The sequence below is a fragment of the Thamnophis elegans genome, chromosome Z (assembly GCF_009769535.1).
Source record: "Thamnophis elegans isolate rThaEle1 chromosome Z, rThaEle1.pri, whole genome shotgun sequence".
NCBI classification, from domain to species: domain Eukaryota; kingdom Metazoa; phylum Chordata; class Lepidosauria; order Squamata; family Colubridae; genus Thamnophis; species Thamnophis elegans.
Genome location: NC_045558.1, coordinates 106443332 through 106455918, shown reverse-complemented (window position 1 = coordinate 106455918; position 12587 = coordinate 106443332). Strand labels below are relative to the sequence as shown.

Below are 12587 nucleotides of genomic sequence, written 5' to 3'. Positions count from 1 at the left end.
TATGAAATGTGGTAATTGTTCAAGACACCCAGAAGTAATTTTCAGTTATAAAATTTCTCTTCTGTTTTTTCATTACATAGAATTCCAAGGCAGAAATTTGATACAGAATAGCTGAATATCAATAGATCTTATCTCCCAGTTTATTAACAAATTATGAACACAAAATATACTAACTAGAAGTACAGGGAAGCCTATAATTTTGGAGACAAAACTGGTATTTCTCTTAGGGAACACACCTGATATAGCTCTAGAATTCAACAGATTCAGTCTGCTGAAAAGCTTGAACATACAGCTGAAGGAGGAGGAGGGAAATAAGACCAAGAGAATCAGCTACTGACCTTTTGCTGCTGAACTTGTTTATGATTAGTGATGACTTGGCGGATCCCGTTGACAAAACCACTCTGGTCATAAGGAATGAGCCCCATGAAGATTTTCTTCTTGGAGGAGTACAGCAGCATCAGAACTCGCACCTCACAAGGCGTTGTGTGAGGGAAGTGGACACAGCCTGCCTGCTCATGTGACAAGAAAAGTGCATCGGCTAAAGGGTGGCGGTTTCTGAGAAATGTTCTTTCAAGATGAAATTCTTTTGCCCCATGTTATTTACATTTGTATGCTGTATTGCTTTTCTCTCAGGGATCACAAAGTCATTTAATATCAGAAAAAGATATAAAAGTCAAGAAGAAATTTTAAAAAAACTACATTGGCCCAAACTAAATGCACCAGGAAAAACGGAAGAACACAGATGAATTGCAATTTAATGCAATTTATAAAACTGTACTACTAATGAATCCTCAAAATCAGGGATCTCTATAATGTCACCCAAACTGAGAAGATCCTCACTAATCATCCCACTTCAACACTACCATTAAAGGATCTCTTCTAGCAATCTTGAGAGAATAAGGAGCCCCACTGATATGTCAGTAATATGTCATGATTTACCAGTTATAATTCCAGGATTTATATTATCCTGAGCAAGTGAATTCAATTCCGGGATTTATAACATCCCAGGCAAGTAACTTCACCAACATGCTAAGACATTTTCCATTAAAATCACTTTCTAAAAAGTGTCAATAATATTAGAAATTTTATGTACTGGAGTATCAGTATATACAGTTATATGTATCAGTTTACTCATCAGGCAGCTTTCCAAGCAGGAAAAAAAAACAGGCTGCCTTAAATTGTCCATCATGACCAAGCCTCAACTGGAAGCCTCTACTTCTTCAACTTAGTTGAATCTCTTTTAACCATGTCCACATCCCAGCAATTGTAGAATCTTACAAATCCATTGCCCATGATGCGATACAGTCCCTTGAGGGATTCCAAGTCTTTATTGGTGAAATGGAACTGCACCATGCGAGAATTGCGGAACAGGTGACCCAGAGTTGTCTGTGAAGAAGAAATGGATTAATTCAGGTGGAACCGAATCTGTATATACTCCAAGCCATGCTAATTTGTCAATAATTTCAATTAAGACAAATTTCTGGGAAATCCAGCGATGCTAAAAAATAAAGCTGAAGGACAAAAACTATCCTATAATACTAATTCTATAGACTTACTGTAAAAATACAAGAACTTACCGTATTTTTCGGAGTATAAGATGCACCTTTCCCCCCTAAAAGAGGGTGAAAATTTGGGTGCATCTTATACACCGAATGTAGTCCCACCCACCCACCGGCCCCAACCCTTTGGCCTCTGCCTTCTAGCAATTTACTAGCAATTTACCTCTTTGCAGCAAACTGGGCTTCAATAAGCTATCGCAATCCCTGCAGCCTGTAACAGCTGATGATCCAGAGAAATTGAAAGTGAAACTAGCTGTTTGATCCACATGGCAAATTGGTGGGAAGCAGATTTTTCCCCCTTGTGCTAATCAGGCTGTTTGCTGCAAGGAGGTAAGTCAATAACTATAAATGCCTATAGAATGTTCAAATTATTTTTTAAGGACTGTACTTATTTTTTAAAGACTGCTTTATTATTATTCGAGACAACTTAACAAAATGAAGAGGCTTTTTAAAATAAATGCTTGATCTGAAGAGGCCCAGTGCTATTGTTTTAAAAAGTGCTATTCTTTTAAATAGCAGAGAATAACTGTACTTCCAGAAAATACATTTTAACAGTGTCTGTACAAGTATAGTCTCAAATATAACACTACAAACAGTGTATATTGTCTGTACTGTTGTTGCAAGGAGGCGAATTGCTGGGAGACAGAGGCAGATATTTTCCCCTTGTTTTCCTCCCCAAAATCTAGGTGCATCTTATACTTTGGAGCATCTTATACTCCAAAAAATACGGTATATATAATAATACAAGAGATTTAAAAATAGGCAGGCTAGAAGTTTCAGACACCACCAACTTAACAATATACCCTTTTTTTCCTCATAACACACAAGACTTCCAGAAGAAAAGCCTGCCCACCTGTAGTGTGGCATCTGTCATGCCCATAGAAGCAGACCACCTTTCACCGTTTAATCCTTATAAAAAATGTTCAGTATGGCAAGGCTGTTCCCATATCCATAGTTACAACTAAGATCACTATAGCAACAAGAATAGCATGCCCAATAAAGGGCATAAATCAGATTTGTTTGAACTAGCCTCAATATTACCATAAATCTTAAGAACTACCCTCTTTATTCAAATGCCCCTCACGTCATCTGCAAAGCTAAGTTTAATATCAATGTTTCTTTGCTGTTCTTAATAATGAAGGAAAAGGCACTAGAAAAAAGACTCATGGGATGAGAGTAAGATTTTAACTTAATCCTGAAAACTGGGCAGGGCAGATTAAGTGAGATGGGAAGAGAGTGAATTTAGACCAGCATTTCTCAACCTTGACAATGTTAGGATATGCAGGTTTCAATTCCCAGAATTCCCATTATCATAGCTGACTAGGAAATTATGGGAGTTGAAGTCTGCATATTTTAAAGTTGCTAAGGTTGAGGAACACTGATTTACACTTGTCTCCACACTGATCCCTGTAGATGACTGTGTACAGATCAAAGTTCTAACCAGTGCCACTATATTTACTTTGGTAGCTCTTAAAAGATTTTGACAATATCAGGGTGCCATTCAAAATGTTACACAGGCCTGTGAAGTGTTTGCCTTCAGAAACCCCATACATTTCACTTACCAAGAGCTGTTGGGGAATTAACTGCATAATGAGCTTCTGGGGCCACTGCTCAGCTTTCCTGCAAGAGAACAAGGAGAGGAGAGTCAGCTGTGCATTTCTCATCCCACCTCTGATATTGTTATCATCTAACAAATATAAACAACTGAAAATACAATTTTCCAAATATTAATGTACTCAAGGTATTGTATTAACATATTGCTTTTAACAGTTGTTGCATGCTTCACTTTTATTGGTTAGTTTATCAACAAATATTTATGAAAGCTAGATTTTTAAAAAAAAAAATCTAAGGATTACACAGGACTGCCTGGGGAGAATAAAACCAGGGCCGGGAATAATATTTCCAAAATAGTATCATATAAAAAGTCTGCAGAGGAACAAAAATTTTTTTGTTCCTTATAGAAGACAGGTAGCTCAGAGGACTGAATGTGCTTAAGAGCTGAGGAATGATGACTGTCTTAGTGAGAAGCGACTCAGGTAAATGAGGAAATTGGACAGAGTATCACGGAGAAGGACATGACTGACTGAAACACTGATGACACTGAATACTGCAACATTTTGTTACACATCTAACTTGTTTCATCTATTTTAAACATCGCCTATTAAAACATTCAAAACTACATACAGCTAAAAGTAATAATTTTCACAAATTTGGAAGCAATTAAAAACCAAAGTAGGAAATACAATAGCAAGGAGCATTTATACTATATATTCACCATGTAGTAGCAACTTCAAGATGAGTCAATGTCAGTTTTCAAAATTCCCCAACCAACCTAGTTTAAAACACTGGCTTAAAGATTCCTAGGTGGGAAATCAGCATCCCGCCATGGTTTAATCTGAGACATAGTCGGAAGGTTCTTTAGAGAAGGAGGGTTCAAAAATACAGTGGGGTAAAAAAGTATTTAGTCAGCCACCAATTGTGCAAGTTCTCCCACTTAAAAAGATGAGAGAGAGGCCTGTAATTGACATCATAGGTAGACCTCAACTATGAGACAAAATGAGAAAACAAATCCAATCACATTGTCTGATTTGGAAATATATTTTTTTGCAAATTATGGTGGAAAATAAGTATTTGGTCAATATCAAAAGTTCATCTCAATACTTTGTTATATATCCTTTGTTGACAATGACAGAGGTCAAAAGTTTTCTATAAGTCTTCACAAGGTTGGCACAAATTGTTGCTGGTATGTTGGCCCATTCCTCCATGCAGATCTCCTCTAGAGCAGTGATGTTTTGGGGCTGTCACTGGGCAACACGGACTTTCAACTCCCTCCAAAGGTTTTCTATGGGGTTGAGATCTGGAGTCTGGCTAGGCCAATCCAGGACCTTGAAATGCTTCTTACGAAGCCACTCCTTCGTTGCCCGGGCGGTATGTTTAGGATCATTGTCATGCTAAAAGACCCAGCCACATTTCATCTTCAATGCCCTTGCTGATGGAAGGAGGTTTGCACTCAAAATCTCACGATACATGGCCCCATTCATTCTTTCCTGTACACGGATCAGTCGGTCTGGTCCCTTTGCAGAGAAACAGCCCCCAAGTATGTTGTTGTCATCCCCGTGCTTCACAGTAGTTATGGTGTTCTTTGGATGCAACTCAGCATTCTCTCTCCTCCAAACACGACGAGTTGTGTTTCTACCAAACAGTTCTACTTTGGATTCATCTGACCATATGACATTCTCCCAATCCTCTTCTGGATCATCCAAATGCTCTCTAGCAAACTTCAGATGCACCCGGACATGTATTGGCTTAAGCAGGGAACACGTCTGGCACTGCAGGATCTGAGTCCCTGGCGGCATAGTGTGTTACTGATGGTAGCCTTTGTTACCTTGGTCCCAGCTCTCTGCAGGTCATTCACTAAGTCCCCCCGTGTGGTTCTGGGATTTTTGCTCACCGTTCTTGTGATCATTTGACCCCATGGGGTGAGATCTTGCATGGAGCCCCAGATCAAGGGAGATTATCAGTGGTCTTGTATGTCATTTTCTAATTATTGCTCCCACAGTTGATTTCTTCACACCAAGCTGCTTGCCTATTGCAGATTCAGTCTTCCCAGCCTGATGCAGGTCTACAATTTTGTTTCTGGTGTCCTTCGACAGCTCTTTGGTCTTCACCATAGTGGAGTTGGAGTGTGACTGTTTGAGGTTGTGGACAGGTGTCTTTTATACTGCTAACAAGCTCAAACAGGTGTCATTAATACAGGTAATGAGTGGAGGACAGAGGAGCTCTTAAAGAAGTTGTTACAGGTCTGTGAGAGCTAGAAATCGTGCTTGTTTGTAGGTGACCAAATACTTACTTTCCACCATAATTTGCAAAAAAAATCTTTCCAAATCAGACAATGTGATTGGATTTGTTTTCTCATTTTGTCGCTCATAGTTGAGGTCTACTTATGATGTCAATTACAGATCTCTCTCATCTTTTTAAGTGGGAGAACTTGCACAATTGGTGGCTGACTAAATACTTTTTTGCCCCACTGTATAATCACGACAAAAGTTCTACTCGATTAGTTGTATAGGTTTTTTTTTTTTCAAGAGGGAGGGGAAAAAGAACTTGCTCCAGAATTCCTAACTTTTGAAAGTTAGTTCCACTCCCTTTGTTAGTTCCATTCAGACTCCATTTTCACAAAAGACCTTATAAATTAAAAAGATAGCCTGTGGCTAGAAGAAAACTATCCAAATAGACACAATGGCGATGTATTAGGATTGACTACTTCCTACTCATTGCACCTCTGATATATTTTTCTGTCTTCTTCCATCATAAATCCTCCAAAATTCAGCTTGTTTCTATCAGTATCAGGACATCAGTTTTGATTCCATCTCCCTGCTCTCAAATAAGCAACAATGTGTCTTTTTTCTGTTAAATGATCCAGAGGCACTCACAAGTTCTCTCCTTGATTGACATACACCTGGCAAGGCAGGGAACGTGTGAGCTTAGTATTGGAATCCACAGAAGTTGGCTTCGGCTTCTAGGAAAAGAGGACGGGATACATGGTCAAAATGCATCAGGGTAAGGAGCTCCTATGAATCTTTCTTCTTACTCTTCCACAATTCAGCTCTCACCTCCTGCCATTCCAGCACCCCACTCCATGCCATCACTTTGTTTGGGATAGATTGCTGGGGTGCTCCAATTTGTGCCTGTGTTGGCTGAGTCACATTCATACTGTTGGGAGGCACACCACTAGTCTGGGTAGAGGAAGAAGAGACGCACAAAAGTCAGTTGGCAAGCCAGTCACATCCTGAAGGAAAAAATGGTAAGATTTATGTGAGTGTCTGCCTCCCACTGCCAAAACTATCAGGACCCATATGTACCATGGCTGATGCACCAGATTGTGGGGAGGCTTGCACAGGTGGCTGAACCAGCAGGCCAGAGCCTGTGGTTACTGTGGAGACCAGACTAGACTGGGACGAGGCAGGGAGCTTTTGAGTCAGAGCTGGAACGGAGCCTGTTGGAAGGGTCTGCGGAGGAGGTTGACTGAAAGCTGGTTGCATGGTATTCAACGAAGGGACTGTTCAGAAGGAAGGAAGAAAAAACATGGATGTGTAAATCACCATCCATAATCATCACCACTTCTGATACTTTTTTGTCCTCAGTTCTAATATCCTTCCCAACTCCAAGCCTAAACTTTGAAAGCACTGCTTTCAGCCCCAATCCTGGGAGACACATAGGGACTTACAGCGGGTGCTTAGATTGGTCTTTTGGTTCTTGGCAGCTTCCACAGCAGACTGAGCAGCTGCCTGCGCCGCAGTAAGAGTAGTGGATTGTGTAACCTAAACCAGAAAGAAGTAATCAGGAAAAGAAAGGAAAGGTCCCAACCCATTTGTTACTTGAGGGCAAAGGATGTACCTGATACGGCTGAGAAACCTGTGGCAGAACCTGTGGTTGTGCCGGAGGGAGTGGAGGAGGAACTGGGGGAGGCTGGGATACAGGTTGTTTGGGCTGCAGGTTGTTATTGGTTGCTCCTGCTCCTCCTACTGCATGCAAATAAGAGAGGTTGACATTAAGTATACACAATAAGTAATATACAGGATTTGCAAGAGATATTATTCATCATCAAAAGGGCACACATTCCCTACTGCCAATTACATCTCGTTCATATACATACACAAATACAAGCATGTGAAGGAGATGAAACTTCACAAACCTTATTTCTATCATGCTCCCCTGCATTATAGAACATTCCATCCCCTATGGTTCAGGAAGCCTATCCTGCCATTAACTGTTTAATCTTTTTTTAAAAGTTTTTTATTTTTAGACAAACATAAAACATACAAACATAAACACACACAAAATAAAAATCCTTCTCCAATTACTTACAGTGTGTGGATTGGTTACAATACCTTTGTGCTTTCTCACAATAGTCTTCACTTGCAATTTACATGAAAACTCATATCATTCTAATCTGTATGTATACAATTGTTATGGTTATTGAGCATTCATTTGAGTATAGCTATTATTACATTCTTTTTATGTAAAGTATTCTAAATTTATGATAAATTTATATTATGGCATTTAAATCATCCTGAAATCATCCAATAGTATTACATCTTTATATTCTATTCTATATAGAATTATTTATCTTTTATAACAGAACTTTTAAACATCCTCTCCATAGTTCTCACTTAGAATTTATATAAAATTTCATATTATCAATCTAGTGTATATATATGCATTATTATAATTATTAATCATTTATTTAGCTATAACTATTATTATTTTATACATAATACTCTAATTTTAACCAAATTTAACTTAATTTTTATTCTAACATTTCATTTCTTCATCCTGTATCCTTCCAGTAGTAGTGCAGACTATATCTCTTGCCATTTGTGGTATTTGTATAATAAGTCTTGTTTGGACTTCTCTTGGCACCTTGTTGTTCCTTGCGTATCTTATAAAGACTCGAAACCCTCCATCTGTTCCTTCCATCCACTTGGCTTTAGTTATCACTGGTGCTTCTGCCAAAAATTCTCTCATTGTTTCTGCCAAATTTTTTCCCTTCTCTTCTTCCATGTTTTGAGGTTTGAGATAGGGTTCCAGTTTGTTAATCTCTCCTTTCAACATTCCATTAATGTCAATATCAACAATTTTCTTATCACTTTGTTCATATTTTTTTGAACTCTATCTTCAAATTTCCTCATCATTTTATAAATATTCTCAACTCTTCCCTCTATTTTTTCTGTTTTTTGTTCTGTTCTTCATTCCCTTTTCAATGTTTTTGCACTTATTTGTACTTTTTGAATTTCAAACATAATCATTTGCAATGTTAATTGTTTTTCTTCTTCATTTGCGCCATTCTTCCAAGTTATAAACACTGCCACTAAAACATCCAAAGCTTTTTTGTTAAGTTTCAAACAAGTTCACTATAATCTTTCAAGTCAAAGTTTTCTCTTTACTCCAGTCCAGCTATTGATAGTACTCCAGAAGAGCACCTGTATAAACAATTCGTACTCTTCCCATTATCAGGAGCCTTGAAGTATTAAATATGAGTCAAATGTTCAAAAGAAATAAAAAAAGCCTACAGTTTCTAGATGGCAGTGTTGCTTCTTTTTCCTCTGCCTCTACCCCTCTCTTTAAATTCTGGGCTTAAGAAGAAAAAGTGCTTAAAAACTAACAATCCAGCCAAGCGTTGTAAAAAGAGAAGAAAGAAAATCATATTCTACAAATATGAAAAAAGAGGAAAAATAGAAGAGGGAAAAATGAAACCAGTCCAATTTAAGTAAGAGGCATTTGTAAAAATTCCATCCATAAGAAAAAAAAGCTAAATTAAAAAAAGATAACACACTAAGGGATTAACACAGGATTAATTCGCCGTTTACTCTCTTCTATCTTCAATTTTAATTTTACTCTAAGTCTTTTGGGTGTTCTCTTCTCGAATAGTAAAATTTATCTCACCATTTCAACACACTGTCTCTCCTGCTTTTCTGTTCAAGGGCTGTCCCAACCTTCTGCAGCTTCAATGGCTGGTTCTCATTGTTGCCGGAAAAAAGAGCTTCTCCTGGATCAATCAGGGACTTTGTGATGTCCCTGAGATCAGCAGGATGTGCCCTTCTTTATCACCTTCTCTACGGGACGGTTTAGGTCCAAAAGGACTATTCAGCAGCAGAGATATCGACAGCAATCCTGGAGTTCCAAGATTGAATGTTGTGTCGTAGCGATGTCACCCCTGCCCTCCCCTTTAATCTTGAGCAGGGGTTGGACTAGAAGACCATCAAGGTCCCTTCCAACTTTGTTATGCTGTTATTCATTCATTCATTTGTAAAACTTATTGGCCGCCCATCTTACCATAGGGTAACTCTGGGTGGCTTACAGCTACATCTAAGTTAAACATGAAAAGTTAAAATTGAACATTGAAACCAAAGACCTAAAGAGGGCGGGAGTGAAGTGGGAGAAAGATGAGATCTGTTATTACTCAATCAACCACCTCCATTGGGCTGATCCGCCATTGGGGCCCCAAGCCGACAGGCACAACCACATCTTTAGGCCCTTATGAAAAGATAGGAGGGTTGGGACCAACTTCACATCGGGGGGACAAGATGTTCCATGGGGCAGAAGCAACAGTAGAGAAGGCCTTCCTCCTGGACCCCACAAGCTGGAATAATTGGGCTGATGGGACCCACAGCATGCATCCTTTATTATTTCATTCCATTAAACATTCGGCATATGGGAACAGTCTTCATCCCATTACATTGGCTTGCCCCACCCAGTCAGGTAGGGAAGGTATGTGGCAGCCAAAGAATTCCAATTGGTGGGAATCCAGAAGAGCCTTCTCTATTGTTGTCCCTGCCCTGTGAAATACTGCCTCCTCCTGAGATAAGATGAACTGCCTTCTCTTGGCCTTCCATAAAGATGTAAAAACGTGGCTTTGCACCCTTGCTTGGGGTGCACATATAAGTGTGGAGCCAAGAGGCTGGCTGATGCTATAAAAGCCTCCTCTTCTTTTAACCAATTCTTAACATACATTTAAAATTTTATATATTTTTATGCTTTTAATATTTTATTGAACACCGCCCAGAGGTCCTCTGTGAGGGAAATAAGTGGCTCTTGACAAAACAAACAAACAAACCTAGAAACAAATAATAGAAGGTACAGAATTCCTTTTTAAAAAACAATTTGATCATAGATCATTGTTTTTACATGACTTGATGATACATTGGAACTTGAAAACTATTTTCATATTTTGGCTCTCACTGTTGTGATAAAATCACTCACTCAAATGAGTTAGCTATAACAATATTTGTATAAATAAAATAAAATAAGCAAGTCTTAGCTGTACTGCAATATGTCCTGAAACCATTCCCCACAACCAAAAATGCTATGGCTCATTCTTGGCACCAACAAGTTATCCATTCCAATGCAATCATTGTAGCCAAGAGAAACATACTAGCATACTAAACTTAAAAATGAATTAAAATAAAAAAACCGAAGCTGGCCTTGGTCAGTATTACTTGTAATGCTTTTACAATTTAATGCATTATTTCTAAAATGCTGAATTCCAATTTTTTAAATTAGAAAAATAAGTATGTGAACGAATCAAATGAAAATGTTAGATATAGCTCCTACTTCTTCTAGTTGGAGGGCCATAGATACTTTTACTATGATATCTGGATTTGATGGTTTGTGTAAGTTCAAGCATATTTTTGTAGCCTGATCAGTCTCCTATTTAAATTTGCTTCTGCTTATGCTAGTAAAGAAAAATCAGAAACAAAAATGCACTGAAATCCTTTTTCTAAAAATAGCTATTCCTCTATTTTCCAGGACTTCTTGCTTGGCATTTTGGACAGTAAAACAGAGTGCATAAAAGCTGATAATCTGGACTTCTGATAAAAGGGAAAACTGGAGATTCCTGGAGCACTGAAATCTAAAACGATTGTCATGATTCTTTTCCCTCTTGAATTACTTCATGATTATAAAAAGTCTCCCCCCCCTCCCGCAAAAAAAAAAAACCCTAAACAAGCCCAATTCTTGACTTTGAAGACAGGATCCCTTTGGAAAACAAATTTGGGCTACCATGGAGACAAGGCAGAAAATTGAAATGCTTGCTGTGGAAAAAAGTAGTGTGGGTGAATGATGACAAAGAGTACTCCCCATATCTCCCTCCCACCCCAATTTCAAGGAGGAGAAAGAGGAGCAGGTACAATTAAATACATTGGAGTTATATTAGCTGTGATTAGACCCATTAATTTTAATAAATCCACTCTAAATACAACAAGTCTTAATCTAATCAGATGTCCCAAGCTAGCTTTTCAAAATGCAACTTTGTTTTTGTTTTTCCTTGAAGACATTTTGCTTCTCATTCAAGAAGCTTCTTGAATGAGTAGTGAAATAGTTTCAAGGAAAAACAAAGTCCAGTTGCCTTTTGGCGAGGTGGCGCAGTGGTTAAATGCAGCACTGCAGGCTACTGCTAGATCAGCAGGTCAGCGGTTCAAATCTCACCGGCTCAGGGTTGACTCAGCCTTCCATCCTTCCGAGGTGGGTAAAATGAGGACCCAGATTGTTGGGGGCAATATGCTGACTCTCTGTAAACCGCTTAGAGAGGCCTGAAAGGCCTATGAAGCGGTATATAAGTCTACTGCTATTGCTGCTATTTTGAAAAAGTCATCTTTGGGACAACCATGGCCTGGATGACTGAGAATCTCCCTGGAAACCTAATCAGATGATTACAACATGAACCTAATGATCATGTAATTAATTCCAAGTTGTAATAGGGAAAGAGTCAGGCAAGTCCAAGGACCAATATCAAATCTCATTACCGTCTCTCCTCCCTTCCTTGCCCTTTGTGGGATACTAAACACCCTGTATTGCTTTTTTCATTCTTCTCTAGGTTAAACTTGTAACAATCCAGTATGATCTATTTTAGTCTCATCCGCATTTCCAAGATCAGGTCTTACCTGGAAGTACCATACCACGGATAAGGATCATGTGTCGGGGGTCCTGGCTGTAGTCTTTCAATTGAGTCTCCAACATGTTCCCTGTCACAGATTTCTCAAAGAGAATGCGCAAAGCTGGCAGTTTCCGTGGGGAGATAATAGAAAAATGAATTCCCCGCTGGGGAAGAAAAACAGAGTAGATAAACAGAGAGAAGAACCATACAGTACATTTCTTCCCTCACAACTGCAGACGATGTGTAAAGACACTGTTCTTTGTTAAAGCTAAGCTAGTAGTGATCTGCTCAATGTTGAAAGCAACATTGGTAGAAAGACAAGCTACATGTCCAGTACAAAAATCTGCTGTTTCCCCAACCTGGATAGCCTCCCTATTTCTGAAGTAAATTTCAAAACTCCCCAATGCTATAAGGCTGGCAAACTCAAGAAGCAAGAATTACACAAATTTTGGATAGTCATTTTGTCAGAGTAATCAACATAATATTCAAAGAAACATGTTTTCAATAACTATAGTAAACCAGTTAAGGGGGAATGTTTCTTTTCAATGGCCCCCACTCTGCATTGTGCTGTTTCTCCCACTTGCTGAACTCTC

The 12587-nt window shown here is 38.8% G+C and overlaps 1 protein-coding gene across 5 annotated transcripts in view; it reads right to left on the bottom strand.

Annotated features, from left to right (window-relative positions):
- The window catches only part of MED25 (mediator complex subunit 25), a 28006-nt gene that overhangs the window by 2727 nt on the left and 12692 nt on the right, over window positions 1–12587 (bottom strand). For all 5 annotated transcript variants that reach the window (XM_032238020.1, XM_032238017.1, XM_032238018.1 and 2 more), the window contains exons 7-15: window positions 12002–12158; window positions 6957–7084; window positions 6787–6880; window positions 6422–6618; window positions 6173–6295; window positions 5993–6078; window positions 3122–3179; window positions 1279–1386; window positions 339–509 (exon numbers count right to left, since the gene is read on the bottom strand). In XM_032238020.1, the coding sequence (XP_032093911.1) occupies window positions 339–509; window positions 1279–1386; window positions 3122–3179; window positions 5993–6078; window positions 6173–6295; window positions 6422–6618; window positions 6787–6880; window positions 6957–7084; window positions 12002–12158 (1122 nt within the window). The remainder of the gene's footprint in view (window positions 1–338; window positions 510–1278; window positions 1387–3121; window positions 3180–5992; window positions 6079–6172; window positions 6296–6421; window positions 6619–6786; window positions 6881–6956; window positions 7085–12001; window positions 12159–12587) is intronic.